The following is a 25,033-nucleotide window of genomic DNA, read 5'->3' on the forward strand; positions in this document are numbered from 1 at the left end:
GTTCATGAGGAGGTACTAAGGCCCAGTAGCCAGGATGCATGATGGACAGCTGGACTAGAGGCAAGAAGCTGTGCCTCAGCTCTGTAACCTGTGACCTGCGTGGACAGTGGAGACTCAAAGAGAAGGGGACAGTTTGGGGCCCTGTGTGAGTTGCTCAAGGTGAGGATAAGATGGTGGCCTTCCAACTGGGTTCTGGGTGGGTGTGTTAGGACCCACCAGGGCAGGGAGGATGGAGGGAGGAAATCAGCTTGGATCTGTGTGATTGGAGTTCTGCATACCATTTCATGTGAATATCCAGTTTCTGTTTTCCTTCCCTTCAATTTTTCTTCTCTAGACTTTATTTTTTAGAACAGTTCCAGATTTACAGAAAAATTGAGAAACTAGGGCAGAGTTTCCAGATGCCTGCTCCTCTTTTTCCCGGAGTATGAACGTCTTAGATGAGTGTGGTGCATTTGTTATAATTAATGGACCAATACAGATGCATTATTATTTACCAGAGGGCATAGTTTATGCAGAATTCCTTAGTTTTTTTTTTTTACCTAATGTCTTTTTTCTATTCCAGGATCCCAAGCTGGATACCACATTCCACTGAGTTGTCATGTTTCTTTAAGTGCCTCATGGCTATGATAGTTTCTTAGACTTTCATTGGTTTCTGATGACCTTGACAGTTTTGAGGAGTACGAGTCAGGTATTTTGCAGGATGCCCCTCTGTTGGAATTTGTCTGATGTTTTTCTCATGGTTAGATGAGGGTTATGGATTTCTGGGAGCCTCCATTCCCCCTACCCCTGTTTTCTAAGATCACTGTATTTAAACATAACATCTTAATGCCAAAAACCCGTATTTGTGGGTTCAGAAGGCGGCTCAGGACTCGCTCCCATTGTCCAGCCAGGTCTATAAACAAAGGCTCCAGGCTCTGACCTTGATAAACAGGGACTTCCTTCCCTCGGATTACATCCTCAGGAGCCGGAGGTGATCCTTGGAGCCCCGTCCTTGCCTTTTCCAGGCACCCTTGTTTCTTCCCAGCATGACGACCCCTTGTGGTTCCTCGGAGACCCAGCCCCATGCCAGGGGCCAAGTGAACGCTGTTGGCAAATGACAGCAGGCCTGGCGTTCTTCCTGCTGCTAGAGACCCTTGGGCGAGCCCTTGAAAGGTTGCCCCCACTTTCTACGGACTTTCCCTGACTCACTCCATAGATTTTCCTTGAGGTCAGACATTCTTTTTAGAGGCTGATTCAAGGCACAATTATCCCACCGGGAAGGATGCAGGTGGATTGACGACATTTTCCTGTATGACACAGAGCTCGCATTTGTGTTGAGAGTCAGGAATGCCGGTTTTCCTAGGGCTGCATTCTCCTGGGGCTCTGTCCTGGTCTCCTAGTGTGACCCTGGGCAAGTGTCTTCCCCTATGAGTGGCCATGCTGGAGAACTTCAAGATCCCAGTTATTGTTGGGAGCCATGGGCACAGCCAGGTGGGGCTCCGAGTGGAGATTCCCCAGCTGGCCCCATTCCGGTCCAATTTTGTCAAATGCTGCACAGATCTTTCCTAATTTCCCAAATGGGAAAATTTCATGGCAGCCATGGTTGGCCCTGCCCTAAACCCTGAACCCTGAGGCCATGCTGGCCTTCTCAGTCTGAGCATGGGATGGCTCTATAGCCAGTCCACAGACCAAGATCTGCTGGGGCATTTCTGGTGCCATGGCCAGACTGGGCCTTCCCATCAAAAGTTCCTCTCCAGCTTGTTTCTCTATAGCCAGAGAGCACCCCCACACCATTTGTGGGGTTCTTTGTCTGACGTATGCTGCCCCTCTAGACCAGGATGGGTAAACTGTTTCTGTAAAGGGCAGGGAGCAAATATTTGCAGCCTTATGGGTCATTTGGTCTTTGTCACCACCACTCAACTTTGCCATTGTAGCATGAAAGCAGCTGTGGGCAATCTGTAAATGAATGAGTGTGGCTGTGTTCCAATAAAACTTTATTTTCAAGTCCAGGCAGTGGGTTGGATTGGGCCTGCAGGGGGTAGTTTGCTGATCCCTGCTCTAGACCACCCTCTCCATGAGAGTGGGGACCATGTCTGTCTTAGCCCACTGTTGTTATCTTTCCGGCACCCAGTCCAGTGCTTGGAATGGTCCTTCCTTTCTCTAGTACATTGACATGTTCTTTTTTGCACCTATCATTTAGATTCCAAGAAGCTGACAAAGTGAGATTTTAACGCACTCAAAATAACTTTCTTCCTCATTGAAAACTCTGAAAGCACACAGTCCATCTACCCGTCATTGTGTGTGAAATTCCACTACTAGGGCCATTCCTTTCAATTAGACTGGATGGCTTTGACATCAATGACAATTTGACCTGGTAGGGCAATTCAGCAGTCACTCAGATATGCTCTGAGCTCTAGGAGGATGGGCTTGGGATAGACATGTTTTAAAGGAGGACAAAGTGAGGGTCAGAGTCTGAGGTCCTGCCTCTGAGGGCAGGCTTGGGTCAGGTACGTCATTATGGGTGTTGTGGAATATGGGGAGCTGTGTAGGGTCACAGGGAACAGGGATAGCCTGAGAGAAGGGGTTTTTGAGGAGGTTCAAAGGCCTAGACTGGAGTTGGCAAAAATATGGCCTGGATGATTAACTTCATCTTCAGCACAATTTTGTGGAAGGCTGCACAGTTCTTTTCTGATCTTTCAAATGGGAAAATTTCATGGCAGGGTTGGCTGGTCCTGTCCTAAACCTTGAACCCCCAGGCCAGGCGAGCCTCCTCAGCTTGGGCACTGGATGGCCCTTCTGTTAGTGATATCTAGTTTACAGACCAAGGTCTGGGAGAAATTGAACCATAGAGTTCACCACCACCTCCACCACCATCATCATCACCTCCATTATCACCACTATCAACACTTATCTTTCATTACTACCATCATCACCACCACCATCTCCATCAACACTTATCCTTCACCACTACCACCACCATTACCACCACCATCATCACCACCATCACAACCACCACCTTCCCCTTTACCATCACTACCACCACCACCATCACCACCATCACAACCACCACCTTCCCCTTTACCATCACTACCACCACCACTACGACCACTTTGTCCTTCCCCATCCTCACCACCATCACCATCACTATCATCATCACTTCCATCATCACCACCATCAGCATTTATCTTTCATCACTGCCATCATCACCATTACAACCACCTACCCCTTTATCATCACTACCATCACCATGATCACCACCATCACAGCCACCACCTACCCCTTTATCATCACCACCATCACCATGATCACCACCATCACAGCCACCACCTACCCCTTTATCATCACCACCACTACCACCATTATCACAACCACCATCTACCCCTTTATCATCGCCACCATCACCATGATCACCACCATCACAACTACTACCCATCCCTTTATCATCACCATCACCATCATCACAACCACCACCTACCCTTTATCAGCACCACCATCATCAGCATCATCAGACCACCACCTACCCCTTTATCATCACTACCATCACCATTATCACAACCACCACCTACCCCTTTATCATCGCCACCACCACCGTTCCCACCACTCCCACCACCACCTTGCCCTTTCCCATCCTTACCACCATCACTATCACTACCACCACCATTGCTATCATTACCACCACTACTTCCACTACCACGACTTCTACCACTATTGCTACCACCTTCACCCTTATCATCTCCACTCCTACAACCACCACAATATCTATTACCACCTTTGCCACCATCGCCATCACCACCACCACTGTCACTATGGGCCAGCTGCTGATGGCTTCTCCTGTCCTGGGGCTTGAGCCTTACCTTGCCTACATGATGGGGCAGTGAAGTGTTTTTCTCTTCATCAATGTGCATCTGGTTCCAAATCCAGTCTCTCTTTTGGCGCCGGTGTGTGGGCAGCAGGCTGTGGGTGTCCCGTTGGGCAGGGTTAGCACCTGCTACTGCCACTGTTGCCACTGCCAGCAGGCCCAGGCAGGCGCCTGATGTGGTGAGGAGCATCATGAGCCTCTGCATCTTCCCAGCAGGAACAGATCTGGGGAAAGAGGAGACACCTTCAGACTCTGGCCAGTGACGATGAAAGGAGTACTTAGACACAGGTATTTTGCATAAGAGCAGCTAGATATAATGCCAAAAGCCTGGGGCAAACACAATCTGCGGGTAATTAACATTACTGTTCCCCCTTTCAGGGAGCAGTCATGCACTCGGATGAAAGGTCGGTTTTAGGACAACATGAGTAAACAAGCCCATTTAAGAAAAATTTCCCTACACTTCCTTGTACCTACTCCTCACCCTCTGCCTCAGGGTGGAACAGCTGCCTTCTGCTTATTCTTCCCTGAAGCTATGCAAAACCTTCTGACCTTTCAAGAAGGTTTGCATCCTTTCCCTAAAATTTCTTCCACCACTCTGACTGATCTCCCATATATGGTGGCCACTGCCTAAGGGTGTGAGCAGCTTCCATGGGGAACCAAACTCCCTTTATCTGTTCACTCCATCCGTCACTGCCTGCTGACACCAGCAGAACCAGACCCCCTTCATGCCTTGATGAACTCCGAATCGGGGAGGGTGAAAACAGATGTGGAAACCATTCTACTTGCGATTCACATGTGCTAGGACAGAAGCAAGTGCAGGGGATATGGGAGCCCAGAGAAGGGCCTGTGGGGAAGGTCTCCAGAAAGAGGGTGTGAGGCTGCTGCCAATGGCAGCTCCTAAGTCCCCAGGCATTGGGTGCTCAGGTTATCCTCATTGTTCAAATGAGGAAACTGAGCACACAGATGTTAAGTTCACATTGGAGTAAGTGGTGGGACTCAGACAGGAATCCAGGTGTCTGATAGCTAATCTTTATCAAGCACTTATTTTTTGCCTGGCATTGTTTCAAGCACTTTATATATCTTATCTATTTAATCTTCCCATCATCCTCCAGGTTGGTGTAATTACAACCCTCATTTTGCAGAAGAGGAAGAGAGGTTTCAGAACACTCCTGAAATCACCTAAACTATAAGGAGGACAGCCAGGATTTGAACCAAGGTTGTCTGGCCTGGAAGTTCAAATCGTTTCCTCCTGCCTTCCCTTGTCCCAGCAGCTGCTATGGGGTAGGATTTAAAGCCTTCTCTCAGCAAACATCCTCCTGCCTGAAAGCCCCTTTGACAACTTTGCATTGTCTTCAGAAGGCTCTTAGGAAAATCCAACTGTCTTAACCCTGAGGGCCAGCCCTTCACTCCAGATCTTACAGTGAGTGGTCAGCTTTGCTGTCAGAAGAGCAGGGGTGGGTGTGGTGGTGAGTTGAGGGTCTGGGTTCATAGGAATGGCTTCATAATTTGTGCGGCCCAGTGCAAAAGAATTTTAAGAAGGCGACAGAACATTAAACCAAGCATGAAGCCCTTTGAAGTGCAAGCCCTGTACAGTTGCACAGGTCGCATACTCTCGAAGGCAGGTCTGTGGGGTAGGGATGTGGATCACCCAGAGATCAAGGCCTGGCTTCATTCGGAATTCCAGGAACAGGGGTTTTCTCTACAGCCCCACGAGGAGTGCAGGCTGTGACCTTGGCCATTAGCATGTTCTCTTAGCCCTGACTCTATCTCTCCACCCTCTGGGGCCCCTGTGTTACTGACCTGCAACTCCTGGGATGATGTAGAGGAAGAACAGGTGGGTGGGAGAGGGAACCAGGGTTCACATATGGAGACAGACGAGGATCTACAAGGTGCTGGATGGGATGGCCTCCTCCCTTGACTGTTCCCTGCCTGGCCAGATAGAGAGGCTGGACTCTGTACATCACAAGAGGTTTGTAAACTCTAGTAACATTTCCCCTGATTTGCTGGCGCCAGGCTGACCTCAGTGAGGGCTGAGGGTGTCTGTGCTGGGCCAGCTGACCTCTGGGCCCACTGATTTTAGTATCGACGGCCCCTGCCTTCTGGTTCCTGCCTCTGGCCCTGGAGGAAGTGGACTCCCAGGGTGGGGATAGGCCCCAGAATGCAAGTGCCATATGCCTGGGGGAGGCCCTGACCCCTCTGGGCCTCAGTTTCCTCAGCCATAAATGAGGGGGTCAACCTGGAAGAGACTTGAGGCCCTTGAAGGATGCTCTAGGCAGGAGGAAGGTGGTGAGCAAAGGCTTGGAGAAGAAAGGGGGCAGGTTGGGAGTCCTGGCCAGGAAGCTGGTCCCTGACTCAGGGGAGGCGGCAGGCACGACCCCTGCCCCAGCCTCACTGGGCCCAGACCCTGTGGCTCATTTCCTTCTTTGTCCAGAAAGGAAGTGCAAGTCTTGATTCTTTCTTCCTCCCTCAAGTGAGAAGTGACTCAAAGATGACAAAGTAAAATGGACAGAAGTGAAAACGAGAAACAGGGAGAGGGAGAGTTCTCAGGGCTCTGGGCAGGACAGGGTGAGCGCCCAGGCTCTGAGCTGATAGGAGCTGGGTGCCTACTGCATGATGAGCTCCATGCTAGGCAATGAGGGTGCCGCAGTAAGTAAGACAGATGGAGCCTGCCCTTGGGGAGTGTGCAGTAATGGGAACAACAGGAAAATAAATAAATCAATGAGGAAACATATCAGCTGGCGATCAGAGATGTTCAGGGAATTACAATGGGAGGTGTCACAGAGAGTGAGGGGGCAGCTGGCTGAGCCTGTGAGGCCAGGAAGGCCTCTGGGAGAGCTGATGTTTCAGCCCACATCTGAGTGCCAGCCACAGGACTGCCAGGAGAGGGAAGGGAATTCCAGGCAGAAGCGCCGTTGCTGGTCTCTGGGTACCTCAACATCCGAGCCCACCTCTGTGCAGGCAGTGGTTGGTTTCCTTAAGGAAGCCCACCTCTCTGTAGCAGTCCCTTCATAAAATCTCTTCAATTGGCCTCCCAGGGTTCTCTCTGTTTCCTGCTGGGAACCCTATCTCTAATACAGTGAACGGGAATGTGGTTTTCTCTTTCCTGGGGCCTATTGGGATGGGTTAGTGATCCCTAAGGCTGACTGCAGCCAGCGGTCGAGTGGATAAATACAGTCATGTGCTGCAAAATGACTTTTTGGTCAACAATGGACTGCACATACGACTGTGGTCCCCTAAGGTTTTAATGGAGCTAAAAATTCCTCTGCCCTAGTGACACTGCAGCCATTGTGACATCATAGCACAAGTCATTACTTGTGTGTTTGGGTGATGCTAGTGTAGACCAACTTTATAAAAAATGTTATATTAGGTTGGTGCAAAAGTAATTGTGTGCCTTATTATTTATTTATTTATTTATTTATTATTTTTTCTTTTGAGACAGAGTTTCGTTCTGGAGTGCAGTGGTGTGATTTCAGCTCACTGCAACCTCTGCCTCCCAGGTTCAAGTCATTCTCCTGGCTCAGCCTCCCAAGTAGCTGGGATTACAGGTGCGTGACACCACGCCCGGCCAATTTTTTTTTGTTATTTTTAATAGAGATGGGGTTTCACCATGTTGGACAGGTTGGTCTCAAACTCCTGACCTCAGGCGATCCGCCTGCGTCAGCCTCCCAAAGTGCTGGGATTACATGCATGAGCCACCGTAGCCGGTGGCTTTTTTTTTTTAAATGGCAAAAACAGCAATTACTTTTGCACTACCCTAATAGTAAACTGAAGTTAATTTCTTACTGATGAAAGAAAAATATTTTTAAGTAAATTTAGTGAAGCTAAGTGTACAGTGTTTATTAAGTCTGCAGTGGGGTACAGTGACGTCCTAGGCCACTCACCACTCACTCCCTGACTCACCCAGACCAATTTCTAGTCCTGGAAGCTCCACTCATGGTAAGTACCATGGAGAGGTGTACCATTTATTATTTTTTTATTTTTATTTTTATTTTTTATTTATTTATTTTTTTGAGATTGAGTCTCCCTCTGCCGCCCAGGCTGGAGTGTGGTGTGAATGTGGCTCACTGCATCCTCAAACTCCTGGGCTCAAGCAATCCACCCACCTCAGCCCCATGAGGAGGTATGTGCCAGCACATCTGGCTAATTTTTAAATTTTTTTGTAGAGATGGTTGGGGTGGAGGGGTTTGACTATGTCACCCAAGCTGGTCTTGGACTCCTGCCTCAAGTGATCCTTCTGCGTTGGCCTCCCAAAGTGCTGGGATTACAGGCTCCTTTTTTATCTTTTACATGGGAATTTTACTGTACCTTGTCTGTATTTAGATATGTTTAGATACATGAATACTTGCTGTCGTGTTAAAATTGGCTACAGCATTTAGTACAGTACCATGCTGCACAGGTATGGAGCCTAAGAGCAATAGACTGTACCATACAGCCTAGGTGTGCAGCAGGCTATACGATCCAGATTTGTTTGTGTAAGCACACTCTCTGATGCTTGCGCAACAGCGAAATCACCTGAACTCGTTTTTCAGAATGTATGCCAGTCATTAAGATGCACATCACACACTGGGGCCTGTCGTGGGGTGGGGAGAGGGGGGAGGGATAGCATTAGGAGATATACCTAATGTAAATGACGAGTTCACGGGTGCTGCACACCAACATGGCACATGTGTACATATGTAACAAACCTGCACGTTGTGCACATGTACCCTAGAACTTAAAGCATAATAATAAAAAAATAAATACAATTAAAAAAAGAGAAAATTTCAGGGTGAAGAGGGTCAAAACTAACACATTCAGAATAAAATGAGGTTTATTCCTTGATTTGAAAAAAAAAAAAAAAAAAAAAGATGCACGGCTATACCTACGCCAGACTTCAGCAAAGCAGAGTCCACCAATCACAGGCTCGGACCACGTGGCTCATGGGGGGACATTAACTCCTCAGTGGGCTTTGCCTGGCCCCACATAACAAAGTGTTCTCTGACGGTGCAGAAAAGCCCCTTGGATTCTGTTCTGTGTCCAGCAGGGGCCCTGCTGCTAGCTCTGGAGAGAAGTCCCTTGGAGCACATGGGCCACCCTCAAGCTCCTGCCCTCCAACAGGGCTGGGACTGGCTCTCGCAGAGTCGCCCCACAGCACCTGTGTGTCATTTGCCAGGGCAGAGGGAGGTCTGGGTGCTCAGCTCTCATGAGTCAGCTGTTGGTGAGGGGCAGGACCTTGGGTTGGGGGCATTTGGGAGCTGGGGATCACATAATCCCATTTGCACCCCCATGCCAGAGCCTTGAGCACCCTCCCAAGACAGCTCTTTCTCGCCTGGGACGGTGGAGGAGGGCTGACATCCCTGAGCACTCCCCCGAGGCATATGTTGTTTTATTTAAACCTTGCAACAACCCTTTAGGTAGTTGTCTGTGTTCCCATTTTGCAGGTAAAGACATAGGGGCTCAGAGAGGTAGAGTAAGTCATCTCAGGTCACATAGCCAGAGGAAGTGGAGCCAGGATTCGAACTTAGGCTGTCTTTCCCCCAAAACAGTGCTTTTTGCATCATGCCACCCTCTCTCTATCTCTGTGGTGACATTCACATGTAATAATAATGAACTATTCTCAGTGCTTGGTCTTCATCCATGCCAGCGCATTTAATTTTCACACTATCCCCAGGATGTAAGACTTATCATTCCCATCTCACAGATGAGGAAACTGAGGCTCAGAGACAACTCATGAGTGGTAGATCTGGAACCCTCACCAGATCGATCTTTTTCTAAATCCTAGGCTCCTTCTGTACTCAATCTCAGAGACACCTGTGTGACCTTCCCATCTGAAAAGCCACATTCATTTGTGTCTTTTGCCCTTTGGGTTAGAAATTTGGCCAACTAACTTTGGGAAGCTGTGGCGGGTGGATCACTTGAGGTCAGGAGTTCGAGACCAGCCTGGGAAACCCTGTCTCTATTAAAAAATACAAAAATTAGCCTGGCATGGTGGCGTATGCCTATAGTCCCAGCTACTCGGGAGGCTGAGGCACGAGAATCGCTTGAACCTGGGAGGCGGGGGTTGCAGTGAGTTGAGATCCTGCCACTGCACTCCAGCCTGGGCAACAGGCGACAGAGCAAGACTTCATCTCAAAAAAAAAAAAAAAAAAAAATTTGGCTAACCAAAATGGGGGCTGCAGGGAGGGATCTTGCTGGACAGTTGTTCCTGCCCATCATGATGCAGAGGAAACCGGGCCGGTCAGATCTGCTGCAGCCACAGCTGAAAACTGAATTTCTCTTGGCTGCAGCCTCTGGAGAGGTAGTCATAGCCCTTTTTTCATTTTAGCCTGTTTCCTTTCGGCAGGTAAGAGTCACATCTCTCGGTCGTTCTCAGCAGTTTCCAGAGAGACTCAAGCTGTTGCCAGGTAGATTTGGGGCATCCCAGACATTCAGAGGGTCTGAGGAATTTGGAAGTGATTTCCATGTTCAGACATTCCCAGCTGAGCAGCCCAGCAACTGCCTGATCACAGTGGTGAGCAGGAAGGGGCTACGCTTGGCAACTCAGGTGTAGGTTCTGAGCACGCCAAGGCCAGGTACCTGCCTTGTCCCAGGCATCCAGGATGCTTGTCGATGCTGCTGTCCCCAGAGCCATGTGAGAGGGTTTGGGGGCAGTTCCAAATGGAGGAGGATGGGCCCTCTGTACCCTCCCTCAGTCTGGGGAGGTCTGGAGGACCCAAAATGAGAGGACAGAGTCAGTGGCCTGAATCCCCTGGTGAGTAGGCGTGGAGCCCAGGATAAACAGCAGGGGAGCCTTGGAAAATAGGGGGGATGACTGGGCTCCACCATGCTCCCATGGGAGGTTGGGACTGCAGAGGCCTCTGGGGTCCAGGTCTGTATCTACCGTGGGTGGGGCCACTGGGATCAGAACCCAGACACCTAGGCCAAGCCTGGTGACCGAGGGGTCCTCTGAAGGCTGAGTCACCTGGGCAGCCTGAGAAAAGGATGGGGCTCCTGCGGCTCTTTCTGCTCCTCTCCAGCTGCCTGTCTGGGTCTGCAGGTGCCTGGTGAGCCTCCAGGCAGAGCTCCGGACCACAGGATGTTAACTCTCTGGGAAGCTCCCCACCCCACCAGGCTTGGTCGCATCCTTCCTGCCCGTGCACTTGCTGTCCTCTCTCCTCTGCCTGGATTTAGGACACATGTCACCACTTCTCTGAAGCTCTCTCTAGAGTCCTGGGGTTATACAGTCATGCAGCAAGCATTTATTGAGCATCTACTATGTGCCAGGCACTTAATTCCATGCAGGAATAAACACAGGCTCCACTTCCATGGGAAAGAGGGATGCCGGTCATGTGGTGAAAAATGCAGTTTGAAATTGTGACATGCGCTTTGATGGACAAATCGAGGAGGCTGTGGGAGCATACAGACTGGGAGGGCCCTGATGGGTCTGAGGACCACAGTCCCAGGAGTGAGTCCTGCCTCTCACTGACCCACTGTGGGACATCACACAAAGCTCCCTTTGGTCCCTTTCCCTTTGTGGGCGTCCATCTGTCTGGGGTTCTGCCTCCAGGGGCCTGTGAGATCGGCTCAGCTCTGTGCTGAGTTACAGTGTCGAAAAGAGAGGCTAGGGATACAAGAGAAGAGGAAGGGAAGGGAGGGGAGGGGCGGGGCTAGAGCTGCTCTTCTTGGGACTCCTTGGGACCCCTGGCTTTGTAGCTAAATAGGACATAGGAAGTCTGGACCCAGCTGGGAGCCCCTCAGTGGGCTGGTCCAGCCCCTCAGCCCCTGGGCTAGTCCTGCCCCTGAGCACCAGGAAGACCCCCTGCCCCTCGACCTGACCAGAGCCCCACTCAAGCCTTAGATTCCAGGGGCCAAGTCTGGGCTTTGCAGCGTGGGGGGTTTTCAATAGGCTGAAGGACCTCAGGGGTGGGGCAGAGGAAGGCTCCAGGTCCAGGACACACACATGACATCTGCAGGCCTCATGGACCTGTGACACCCTCAAACATGCCTTCACAAGTGCACACCCCTGACCACAGGCACCTGCCCAGGCCAACTCCTGCAAGGCTCCTCTTTGCAGCCCTGGCTGCTCTCCTCCCTGACCCCCAGCACACCTGCTTTCAGCTAGGATCCCAGCCCAGCCTCCTGCAGGCTCTGGACTCCAGCCCAGAGGCCTGGGGTCAGGCACGAGGGGCAGGGTGCTGGGAGGAGCTGGCCTAGAACATGCAGGAGGTGTGCCTGCTGGAGTGGAGGCACTGAAGACCCAGCTCCATGTGTGGCCCTGGGCAGCTCTCCCCACCGCCTTCCCATTCTACAGCTCAAATCTCAGTCCAGGACAGGGCTGGGACCCAGTGACCCCCAAACTCTCTGGGGACTCTCAAATGGTCTACTGGAGCTCAGGCATTTAAAGCTGCGTCTTGGCAGCCACAGACTTTGGGAGGATGAAGGGTGAGGCCCTGGGAGGCTCGGGAATGGGGTTTGGCCAGGCAGCTATGACCTGGCCCCTTCTGCTTCCTCCTGGTTTGTGGCTCAGTTTGGCCCTGGGATAGGCTCCTGTGGGTCCCAGACCTGTTCCTCTCCCTTCAGGTTCTGCCAACAGCCTCCCCACTCCCTGCAGGAGGAAGTCTAGCTCCTCAGCCAGCCCTTAAGGCCTAGCATGGTTGTCCCCTGCCCACCTGCCAGCTCTCCTCTCCTCCTCTTCCCTGCCCCTTCCAGCCTCGAGGAGAGCTAGAAGTTTCTGAAATGCACAATGCCCTTCCTCTCAGCAGCAGGCTTTTTGCCCAGGCTGTTCCTTCTGCCTGGAATGCCCTTCTTTGCTCTGTTTCCTGGGTTAACACACTTTACTTCTTCTCAAGCCCCAGGCTGCCTACCCCATGAGGTCTTCTGATTGCCACCTGCCACCAGCACAGCCTCTGCCTCCTGGCCTATCTCTGCCCAGGCAGGTTCTGGGCCTAAGAGTCCACTTCATGCCATACCTGGGTGCATGAACTCAAGGCCCTAGACCTGGACGTGCTGCCTGTCAGCCTGGTGCCAGCTCCAGTTCTGGTCTTGCCAACCACTCCTTCCCCACTTACGGGATTTAGAAACAAATCTGTATGTTTTCAGACAACACGTGGGGTGGTCAGAGTAGGTAAAATTGTTGCTATAACTTAAAGAAGCTCCTCCTTATTCCTAAATAGCTCCTCTGATGGCTCATGGGATGGGCTGCCATGGGACTGCCCAAAAGACCACTGATAGGATTTTGATCCTTTACAGACAACAAAATTATCCTTCTTAAGAGTCCCTGGCCAGGTGTGGTGGTTCACACCTGTAAATCCCAACACTTTGGGAGGCTGAGGCCAGTGGATCACCGGAGGTCAGGAGTTCGAAACCAGCCTGGCCAACATGGTGAAACCCCGTCTCTACTAAAAATACAAAATTAGCTAGGCATGGTAGCACATGCCTGTAATCCTAGCTACTTGGGAGATTGAGGCGGGAGAATCGCTTGAATCTGGGAGGTGGAGATTGCAGTGAGCTGAGATCGCGCCATTGCACTCCAGCCTGGACAACAAGAGCAAAACTCTGTCTCAAAAAAAACAAAAAAGTCTCCAATGAATATGCAAACACCCCTGAGCAGGGCACCTCTTAAGACAGGGCTGGCAAAACAGAACTCAGCTTGCCACATGCCCCTTTCCACACCTATGGCAGACATCATGAATCAGTCACTCAGACTGTATTGGGGATTCAGGGGCTGAGTTCAAGTTCATTCCCACTGAATGAAGGTAGAGGGTACCAATTGGCCAGACCTATTTTGTGATGTGAAACAAATTTGTGCTGGAACCTCTGGGCTCCGGGTCATCTAGTCTATTCCCTTGCCTTCTAAAGGGACAGCTCTAAACTTCAAGGAGAGAACACCCATGCTAAGGAGGCTTCCAGCCTCCTTTGGGCTTCCTGACTTTGTCTGGGACTGTGAGTTCAGTGCGGGGAACAGAATGAGGCCCTTGCACCTGCCTGTTTGAACCTGCCCAGCTGCTCGGGACTGTGTGACCTTGGGTTCATCTCTTGCTTGCTGAGCCTCAGCTTCCTTATCTGTAATGGAGGCAACAATAGCCGCCTCCCTGGGCAGGAGGATTAAATGAGATCATGGGTGCAAAGCCTGGCACACAGTAGGTGCTCAGTAAGGGTGCGGGTGTCTTGACTCCTATCTACCCGCCCTCTCCAGCCTGGTGGGTGTGGCTTTGACTGGCCGACTTACACTTGACCTCATTTCCTGGCTCTACTCTGGGCCCACCTCCTACTCTTTCTGTTCCTCTGCAGAAGGAAATCTCATTCACCACCAGCCCAGACTGCCCCTGGGTCCCACTTCCTACTCCTTCCAGTATCTGGACCTGCCAGGATCTGACTGTTTTTCTATGGTCCAAGGCAGACAACCTGGAAGTCCCAGAGTTAGTTTAGGGACGATCCTCTACTCTCAAGAGATGGGAAGACTGAGGTGCAGGCTGCAGAGGGGCTGCCCAAGGCCTCCTAGCATCTGGGATTCCCACTCTTCCTCCAGCAAGCCCTCCATGATTTACCCACTTAACACCAGCTTGAACCTGGATCAGGACAGACTTTTTAGTACCTCCTCAGCCAGAGGTGAAGCTCCTGAGGCAGGCCCTGCCTCCTAGAACATTCCTTCCCCTGGTATCACTGGGCACCTGGCTTGTCCCTGTGCCTACCTCTGTGGCCTGGACTGCTCTGCTTTCCCCCTCTCTGAGCTTCACTGTGGAGTGTGGCATGGACTGTGGGTCAGAAGGGACCGCACTCACACCCTGCTTCTACCTTGTGTTTGTTGTGTGACCTTGGACTGGCTACAGCTTCCCTCAGCCTTGATGGTCCCATCTGTCAAATGGGAATTCTCATAGTTGCTTCAGTGTGACTGAGGGGGTGCAGAGAGAGGATGCAGGGAACAGTCATGGATCCATGTGGGCAAATGGGCCCAAGATTCTTCCTGGGACGGTGTCCCCTCTGTCCCCTGGGTGTCCCGGAGTCAGCAGTGAAGCATCCAACTTTGCAGAAAATGTGTGGCCCCCTCTGGCTTCCTGCCCTCACTTCCGGCCCTTGTTTAGCAACACAATAGCTCAGGCTGAGGCTGCAGGCGGGCAGCTTAACCCCTTCCAGGCCAGTATACACCTCCCCTACCCCTCACCACCATAAGCTGAAATTGTTAGGGCTGCTCAGGGGCTCAGCAGCTCTTGGGCCGCTTGGTGGATACCTGCTGCTCTCTAGGGCAGGCAGAGGAGAGTCCCAGGCTTCCCACCACCTGAGGATGGACCAGGGCTTCTGGTCCTGGCTCCAGTGGCCTGTGGCAAAACAGCCTTCCCGGTACACCCTCAAAGCTGCCTCCCTGGGAACGCCCTTCCGCTTTTGTCAGAATCCTATCTGCCCGTCACACATGAGAAACGTCCACGCTGGGGAGGGAGCCTGGCATGGAGCAGGTGCCCAGAGGTGCTCGCAATGTCCTCTCACTTGCACCCCCTTCCTCGTACCTGCTGGGCACCTGAGGACCCCTCCATGATGGGGTTTGACCATACCTCAAGGGTCAAAACCTTTATGACATTCATAGCCAGGATTGGCTCTGGGCTAGCTGGTAAATCCAGCCACTATTCCTTAAAGATCTCATGTTATGTGCCATTCCCAGCACCAGGGAGGTAGCTCACCTCACTCAATTGACTGAGGAAACACTGTTTCCCCATTTCACAGATGAGACACTTGAGACCTGGGGAAAGAGCTGGGACTTTGGAATACGAGATCCTGGTTCAAATCCCCACACCAGCTCATATGTTTCCAAAGCTCAGTTGCTTTCACTGAGATATAAAGAAAGAATATATCTACCTTGTGGAGTTGTTAATGGTAAAATAATGAGCCCCACATCATCCCTTGTTCCCCACTGTGGTTTGGAAACTCTGGGTAACTTTCCCAAGATCACCCCAGAGCAAATGGGAGAGCTGGAATTTGTACCCAGGGCAGCTGTCTCCAGGCCAGGCTCTTGGCCCAGACCTCCTGCTTCCGGGGGACTTCCTGGGCTGTGAGGGCCTTGGGGGCTCTTGCGCCCTAGCCTTTGAAGGGGTGCTGGGGGGAGGAATGGTGGGCCACTGTCCAGACTACATCTCCCTTGACACATAGTGGGCCCCGATGGTGTTCAGGCAGGGAAAGGCCCAGAGGGAAAGGCAGGACCTCAAGGGCCCAGAGCCGAGCCTCAGCTTGTCTATCTTGAAATGGGGGCACTGGCTGACGGAGAGAGGCCAAGGCTCGGAGCTCCCCTTTCAGGGCCCCTCCCCAGATCCCAGCATAGAGCTTTAGTGGCATATGGGTAGGGGGCTGAGGAGGCTGGTGTCAGGCCTTGGTAAATCCTCTCCAGTAAGGGTAAGGGCATGGAGGGGAGGCCAAGGCCTAGGTGCCACTCCTCTGCCCCGGCATGTTGGGCAACTGGGGCAGAGTCCTGCCTTCTCTGAGCCTGGCACTGATGAAGGCCAGTGGGCCTTTTTGAGTTGGAGAGTACACTTGTGGGAGAGCCAAGCTCTTGCCCTGCCCCCCTCAGCCCCGAGATGCCCATTTGTGCCCTTGGCACACCTCTGGGTGCACTTTCCCCGACCCTGCTCTGAGCCACGAGGAGGCCCAGCATGCCCTCGAGGAGCCTGTCTGTCCTGGGAGTGGGACGATGCCCATTCTACAGACGGGGAAGCTGAGGACCCTCCCATCTTGGGCACAGGGTTGTGGGTTTGGGGTGGAGGGGAGTGTGGGAGCCCCCACTCACCGTGCCTGTGGGCTGAGGGATGTTTCTGTTCCGTTGGACTGCCTGTCCGTCCAGGGCTGAGAGTGAGTGGAGCTCTGTGGAGCCTGTCAGCCGACCGTCTCTGGAGGGGAGCCACACCCCGCTGGCGAGGGAGGCCTGGCTGCCTCCCCTTCAGGTTTTCCAGCTGGCCCTGGCCCACTTCCCCCCGGGATGGTTTCCTGTTATTGTTCCTTTGTGAGGGCTGGGCTGGCTGCAGATAGGCAGGCCCCGCCGTGGGCGGCCGCCTCGGCCTCGGATGGCTGTCTCCACAGAGGGCTGGCCCTGGACCCCACCTGGGGCACCCCACTTGAACTCCAACTCCTGGCCTCAGCTCTGGGACTCTGAACCCAGCACCTGCAAACAGCCTGGCTGTGGGGACCCTTGGCTGCAGCATCACATTTAACCCTCCTTGGAATGATACAGGCAGGTGTCATCACCCCCATTTTATAGCCCGGGAAGCTGAGACTCAGTGAGTTTAAGGTGCTTGTCCACCAGCTGGGGTACAACAGAGCCAAAAATCTAGCTGGGGTCAGCCTAGCCCCAGAGCTTGATTTTCTATGGTGATCCCATGATGTCTTTGTGGGAATGGACTTTAAAGGTGCTAGGGAAGCTTCAGGAGATGGGAAAGGGACAGCAGCTCTTGGCTCTAGAGGACCAAGTTGGCTTCTCCCGGTCAGAGCAGGCATGGACTCCAGCTCTAAGGCGCCAGCCTCAGTCTGTAGGGGATATTTGCATTTAGGGATATTGGGTGGAGTCAAGTGACTTAGCTCTGCTTCTGATGTGACCTCCGGCCAGTTGCGTCATCCTGGAGCCACAGTTTCCTCATCTGTAAAATGGAGATAATCACAGCCTCATCCTCACAAGGCGTTCGACATAAACGAGAATCAAAGAGGGGCGTGGAAGACAGTGACGCTGAGGCTGGATCAGAGCCCAGCAGAACCAAGAGGCTGGGGGAAGGGAGGGGCCAAGATTCCGCTGACCAGGAGAGACATAGGAGGAGCTTTGAAAAACTACAGAGGACTGGGCTCACCCCAGATCAACTGATTTGGAATCTCCCAGGGCAGACCCTGGGAATCTGTCCTTTGAAGAGTTGCTTCTGTTTTTCCATGGGTGAATGGTTGGGAAGTCCCAAACTTGTTTTATTATATAGCTGGGCAAGCAGAGACCCTGAGAAAGAGAGGGCCCAGGGCCGTTTAGTAAATCAGAGCATGAGATGGGGAGTGAGATGGAAAGATATTTTTGGAGGAGGAGGGGATAGTGATTCCTCTGCCTCAGGCAGGTTGAGTTTGAGATGCTCATTAGATACCCGGGTGGAGGTGTCAGGCTGGTGGCGAGATGGGTGAGTCCAGCCTGGAGTTGAGGTTTGGAGCCCATGAGCTTATGGCTAGCATCTGAGGCCATGGGCATGGATGAGCTTGGAGGGAGGGAGGCCTCGGACCCTCTGACATTTGGGGATCCATTCGAAGAGGGTCCCACAATGAAGGAGGAATGCCAGGAGAGGGCAGAGGAGGAGGGCAGGGGAGTGGTCAGTGGGTCAGCCTGGGGAGCATGAGGGCTGAGACTTGGCTTTGGATTTGGAAGATGAGGTCGTCAATGACTGTGACCAGAACAGGTTAAACAGGAAAAGGTAGACAAGACAGATTGGAGGGGCTACAGAAAGGGGGACAGGGACGTGGAGTCATGTGTGACTGTAGCTCCTTCCCCAAGTCTTACAGTGAATGGGAGCAGAGAAGTGGGAGGGTTTTTTTTTTTTTTTTTAACTATGGCAGCACGCTCATGTCCCCAGGGAGCATCCAGCAGACTGGAAGACAGATGAGGCTGGAGACTGAGGAGCGACCTGCTGGAAGGAGAACAGTCCTTGGGGCGGGATTCTGAGTGGGATCCAACACATTCAATGGCCGATTGTGGAATGAACAAACAACAGCTCAGTGCTTCCTTCTCCAACGGGATTAACTCTGCTTTCTCCTGCCCAGAGGGTGGGTTGGCTGCAGAGGAGCCAGGACAGTGCTCTGTCCCCTGTGTTCCAGTCCACATCCCCCTCACCCCCACCTGTGCTGACCGCCTGTCCTCGTGTTCTACGTGCACATGGGGACACACTGGCCTGTGCATTGCTTCCTGCTGGGTCTCAGACTCGGGGCTGGTGGCAGATGGGGAAAGGGCCTGTCCTGGCACCATCTGCCAATTCCCTTTGTACTCCCAGTCCATGAGGAAGTTGACTCTGCCCTGAAAACTACTGTTCCTGTGCTCCATAAACAAAGGAATGGTGAGCCAGGCATGAGCTGTGGGCCCCAGGGGTGGGGCTGGGGGTCACCATAGCAGAGGTAGCTGAGACTGCAGGAGGGAGGCTGGTGCCTCCTTGGTCCCCCTGAGGATTTCATGCCTGATTTCTGGCACTGCCCAGCCTCTGCTCCAACCTCTCTGGAGGCAAAGGAGGTGACAGGAGGGCACAAGGCCAGGAAGTGCCATTGGGAGCAAGGAAGGCGGCCGGTGGGCTAGCAGGAAATAGGATGGTCTGTGAGACCAGATTAACAGCAGAGGAGGAAGCAACAGTGGAGGCAGTGGGGGTGGGATGGCGGGTGGGATGACAAGACCTGGGGACACCCACCTGGCCTCTGCCAGGATGAAGCCTGACCCGACAGGGAGTGCTGCTCAGGGAGGTACAGGTGTGGGGGTTGCAGACCCAGGTTTGGATCCTAGCATGACCCGTTGCTGCCTGCATGACCTGGGCAGCCGACTTGCCTCTCTGGGCTTCTTTCCTCACCTGTGAAATGAATTATCTGTTCAGACTTTGCAGGCCGTTTGGAAGATGAAATGAGACAATGAAAATAAATGGCAGGACCAGCAAGCCTTATCGAGTGGCTATTTCTCAAAGTGTGGTCTTCAAGCCATCTATCCTGGGAGAAGGGGAGTGAATATGCAAATTTATTGGGCCCCACTCCAGGCTGATGGGGCCAGAATGGCTGGTGATAGAATCCCAGGACTTATGTGTTTGTAGCTCCCCAGGAAACATGTTTGTGTTGTTACATTTGAGGACCACAGCCTTTGTGTGTGCTGCTAATGCACTCAGCGCTCCTTGGGACTCCTCATTCAAACCTCAGGACAACCCTGCGGGGGTGGTACTACTGTTAGGCCCATTATACCCATGGGAAAACAGAGGCTGGGAGTGGAAGCCTTTCTGAGATCAGAGTTTGTCAGTGGTGGGGCAGAATTCCGAGCCACGCTTCTGTTTCCAGAGCCCAGCTCCTTACCCAGGGAGTTTTCCTGCCCTGCTGTAGTTGAACAGCAGGGGTTCCCCAAATGAGACTTCCTTTTCCTTCCTCCCCACAGCGTGAGACACCCAAGGATGGGGCAGGAAAACGATGCCATCAGCTTGGCAGGGGCGGTCGTGGTGAAGCCCTGCAGCCTCACGCCTCAGGACTTTGCCCATGCTGTTCCACCTTGTGTGTTTCCTTCTCTCTCCTTCCTCGCCAGCGCACACAGCCCCGGCAGAGCCACCTAGATCTCATTGTCTCTATGCTCCACTCCCTCTTCTGAGCTCCCAGGGCACTTTATACAGACCTCATTCACAGCCCTCCTCTCCTTTCCCACCGGGATTGTGTCCTATTTGGGTGCTTATCCCCAGCACCTGGTAATAGGTGAGTGCTCCCCAAATGTGAACTTGAAACTGTGCACTCGTTAGAACCGGCAGTCAGCCCACTGCTCCCTGGGTCGGAGAGACTGCGGGGAGAGTTGAGTGTTTTGTGTTCCAAGGCAGGTGATTGTCTGATGGCAGAGGGCTTGATGAGCCCATCTGCTCAGTTACGGGCAAAGGAAAAATGCTTTTGCCCAGCTGGCTGTGCTGTGCTGAGGGGCGGACACACCTCCAGGGAGCATAAAATAGGGCTCACCTGAGGTAGTCTCAGAAGGGGCTCAGAAGGAGGAAGAGCAGGAAGGAGGAGCAGGGAGGGGTCTTATCCTCAGCTGTGATTCTACAAGGAACAGAAAGCTTGTGATGAGAGCTGCAGGCCCAGCTGAGAACTCCTCCGAGCAGGAACTGGGCTAGGCTCACTTTGGGGTGCCTGGATCTGAGCTCAAGGTGGCCATCAGGCAGGGATGAAGAGCCCACTTTTTGAATGAATGAATGAATGAATGCGTGAATAGTGAATGAATGAGCGGATGAAACACTGGTATGTTGAGGCAGACACGAGGTGCGGGGCTGGGTGTGTGCCTGTGTTCTGTCGTATGTTCTGATGGACAGTGGGTCCTTTTTCCTAAGGCTTCAAGGAGTCACCAAATCGGTCAATCAGTCAATCAATCAATCAACCAGTCTCTCAGTCCTGGTTGGTGCCCAGTTCTGTGCCAGGCTGGGAATGGGGATCCAGGGAATTAAAAGAGACAGTCCTGCTACAAGCTCTGAGGCTGGGCTGGAGTTAAAGTCACCAGCACTACCTAAGCCCCTCCTATGTGTCATCCCTGTCTCAGGCTCGGTCTCTTATTTCTAAAACTTCATGGGGTCCTTGAGAGAGGGTTGAGGATCTGCCCATTTTACAGAATTCAGTAACGAGCCCAGTGTAGCACTGGCCGGTTCACACCAGGCTTGTGTGTGTCTGCTGAACCTTGCTGAATACTCGAGATCCAATCTGAGGCTTCCCTCCTTTGAGCCTTGCCCATGCTGTCCTCCCCCATGCTTTCCTTCCTCCTTCTGCAACCCAAATCTCCCAGCCCATCAGTGCTCAGATCAAACGCGCCGGCCCCCATGCAGCTTCCAGGCTCCTATTCTGAAAAGCATCTTATCCCCGCGAAGCTTTTGTCACACTCTGTCTGTCTATGCATTCCATCTCCATTTTCTCATGTAATGATGCTTTGCAATAGCCCTGAAAGATGTAAGTGCTATTTGTATTCCCATGTCCCTGATGAAAGAGCTGAGGCTCAGAGAGGCTGAGTAACTTGCTCAAGGTCACGCAGTGTCTGAGTAGCAGAGCCAGGATTTCAACCCTTATATTCCTGTTTATATCCCAGTTTAATGCTCACTCTATAGCACCACCCTTCTTCTGATAACTTGCCATTGTTCACCGATGTTTTATGTTCATTTGTTATTTAAAAAATACATTTGGTGCTCAGGCTTTGCCTAGCCCTGTGCTAGGCATGGAGATGTGGAGGTGACTTGGGCTGGGTCCTTGTCTTTGATGTGCCCCAGTCTGGGGGGAGAGACAGACACCAAGACATACATGAACCACACTGGGTGGGGCTGGGTTCGTGACAGAGGTGTGCACCCTGAGATGAGGGTGCCCGGAAGAAGAGGTGGCCTGGGAGCTGCCGGAGGACTGGGTCCCCAAGCTGATCCGAAAGAATGAGCAGGAGGTCACCAAAGGCGGAGCGCGCAAAGGGCTCTGCCGACAGCAGAATGGCAGGGTCAAAGGCAAGGAGGCCTCTTAGGGAAGGAGAAGACATTCCAAGGGGTAGGGGAGCACTGAGGTGCTGAGAGGGGAAGAGGGACTGGCTGGGGAGGTGGCCAGGTGGTGGAGGGCCTGTCACACCACACTCAGGAGCTCAGGCAGGGCACCGCTGGGGGCCTCATGCAGGCCAGGGACCCAAGGATCCCTGGATTTTAGGAGACACGCCCCCCATCCAGTGTACCGTGTCCCCATGCAGCTGCCTGCTGGCGAGGCCACCTCCTGTGGGCTGTGGTCAGGGCAGGGAGAGGCCACCGGCTGGGGAACCGCAAGTGATGGTGGCTCAGGATGCAGCCGCTGGAGCCAGGTGAGGAAAGGGCTAAGTGCAGCCTCTCTTTGGCCAGGAAAGGCCGATGGAACAGGGTTTGAATTCCCGACAGTGAGAACAATACCTTGCCGCAGTCGCTGGGAGGGAGGAGGCTGCCCAGAGCACTTCCCCAGATGTTTCTCACTTTTCTCTCACAACATCCTGAAAAAGCTGTTAGGGAAGTGGTGCTCCCAGGGGTGGAGAGAAAGTGGTGCCCTGTGGTTACATGCTGGGGCACATCTGCTACTTATGGTCTGGCTGATCCTGGACCAGCCACATGGCCTTTGGTGCCTCAGTTTTCCCTTCTGTAAAATGGGAATGATGGCTTGCCTTCCTCCCAGGGTTGCTGAAAGGACTGATTGAGAAGATGCATGTAAAGTGCATAGAATAGTCTCTGGTATACAGTAGGTGCTCAATACACGTTTGTCATGACAGTGATGCCACAGACAGGTTAATGGTGGGGGCACCTGTGAGTGTGTGAGGACGACCGTGTATACATGTGAGTGTGTTAGCATGGGCATGGCATGTGCACGCTGTTTGGCAACCATGTGGCTACACATGAATATGTAAGAACACGCATGGAGTGTGTAAGGCGTCCACATGGATGTGACCACATGTGCTGTGTTCCTGGTGCATGAGTGGGCTGAGACGTGCAGTCAGGTCGAGGCCTTGGGCAGCATCCTCCTCCTCTGTTGTCTGGAGTCATTGGTCACCCCACTGCCCAAGCCTTCTGTGTATCCATCACCTGCAGAGGCCCAGAGAGGGCAAGGCCTTCCTTGGGGTGGCCCAGTGAGCCAGGCAGGGCAGGGTGGGACCAAGGGCCCTGCCTCATTGTCTGGAGGGCAGGCCTGAGTCTGGAGGAAACCTTGTCCAGCGGAAGCCAGGGCTTCCTGTTTCTAGACCCTACATTCCTTGTGCCCTCCATCGAAGCGTCCTGGAAAACAATAGGTTGGTGGCTGCACCATCTGTGGGGCAGGAAGGTGGATCAATCCCTCCCACCTCTTGATGGGGCAAGCAGACATGGCTCTGGCACCAGCCCTCAGCTGGGCAGTGTGGCAGCAGGCCCAGAACCAGGCAAGCCCAGGCCATCTGCCTCCTGCCTGTCTGGGTCTCTTCTCCAGGCCATCTCCACACCGCTCAGTGCACACTGCACTCTGTGGCCTGAGACAAGTCCCCTGGGCAAAATCCAGCTGGGGAGGAGGCGTCTGAGCTGGTCCCGGGGAAGGAAGCTGCTAGGAAAAACTCAAGTCCAATTGGATGGGACTGACTGCACAGGCTGGTGGAGACCTCGAGGATCCTCCAGCTTCACCCACCTGCCATGCCACGGAGAACCAAGAGCGAAAAAAGAGAGGCTCTGACCAGCCAAAAGAAGGAATCCTCCCAGCCTCTGTGCTAAAGCTCAGAGACACGCCTGTTAACTCTTGGTTTATGTAGAGTCCTAACAAGTCAGGTTCTCCAGGGCAGAGGGGCACAGTGGTAAGGGCAGTGGGCTTGGAACCGGAAGCCCCAGTTTTCTGATCCCATGCTCTGCCGCTGACTGCTCATCAGTGCTTTTTGTCTCAGTTTTCTCCTTTGTGAAAAGGTTGTACCTTGCCATGTTCTGCTGAACTCACAGGCAGCCGGAGTGGGCCACATGAGTAACAATTCTCCAAGTGCTTTGTAAACTTGGATGCCTCCTCCATTCTCAGAGAGGGCACAGAAACTCTGGGCTCCACCCCTGCGTCTTGCCCCATGCAGTGCTTCCATTCGGCTGTTCCTAAGTTGTATTCTTTGTAATAAATGAGTGATCAAAAGTCAAGCCCTTTTCTGGGTTCTGTGAGTCATTCTAACAAGTTATCGAATCCGAAGGAAGGCTGTGGGCAACCCCCGAACTTGTAGTTGGGCAGGCAGAAGCATGGCTCACTTGGGGACCTTGCTTGTGGCTAGTGTCTAAGCCTTTATTAACCTGTGAAGTCTGCACTAACTCTGGGTAGTTAGGGTCAGAAATGGCTTGAATTGTTGGAAACCCAAGTGGTGTTGGAGAACTGGACAATTGGTTGTTGTTAGGAAAAAACCCACAAGCTTCCTTTGGGTCAGACATGGAGCCTAGTGTTTTTTTTTTTTTGGGCTGGGCAGTTGTTGAGGGTGATAGGGTCTTGCTCTGTTGCCCAGGCTGGAGTGCAGTGGCACAATCATGGCTCACTGCAGCCTCAACCTCCTGGGCTCAAGTGAGCCTCCTGCCTCAGCCCCCTGAGTAGCTGGGACTACAGGCACGTACCAACAAGCCCGGATAATTAAAAAAATTTTTTTCTGTAGAGACGGGGCCTCACTGTGTTGCCCAGGCTGGTCTTGAACTCCTGGACTCAAGCAACCTAGTGTTCTATATGCACCACCTTACCCACTCTCTCTCTTTCTTTGCAAGACAGTGGTTCTCAAAGTGTGGCCTCAACCAGCAGCATCCGCAAATCCTGGGGTGCCACCCTAGACCTGCCAAATCAGAAGATCTGGGGGTGGGACCCAGCAATCTGTGTTACTAAGAGAGTCCAGTGATTCTGATGCATGCCCAAGCTTGAGAACCGCTGATCTGGAACAGAGATCCTCACTTCAGGCTGTGCCCTGGAACTGCCTGGCCAGCTCCCCTCCCCACATCCAAGTAGTATCTGGGGAAGGCACATGTAGAGATTCTGATTTAATTGGCCTGGTGGGGGCTGGACTTCACTATTTTATTTTTT

The 25,033-nt window shown here is 52.7% G+C and overlaps 1 protein-coding gene across 1 annotated transcript in view; it reads right to left on the reverse strand.

The window, feature by feature from the left end:
• CDH5 (cadherin 5) overlaps positions 1–16,773 on the reverse strand; it is a 38,002-nt gene extending 21,229 nt beyond the window's left edge. Inside the window, exons 1-2 of the mRNA XM_030795927.1 lie at positions 16,566–16,773; positions 3,834–4,062 (exon numbers count right to left, since the gene is read on the reverse strand). Coding sequence (XP_030651787.1) covers positions 3,834–4,043 — 210 coding nt within the window. The 5' untranslated portion in view covers positions 4,044–4,062; positions 16,566–16,773. The remainder of the gene's footprint in view (positions 1–3,833; positions 4,063–16,565) is intronic.
• Between the last annotated feature and the right edge of the window lie 8,260 nt (positions 16,774–25,033).

This window comes from Nomascus leucogenys, chromosome 2 (assembly GCF_006542625.1).
Source record: "Nomascus leucogenys isolate Asia chromosome 2, Asia_NLE_v1, whole genome shotgun sequence".
Taxonomy (NCBI): Eukaryota; Metazoa; Chordata; class Mammalia; order Primates; family Hylobatidae; genus Nomascus; species Nomascus leucogenys.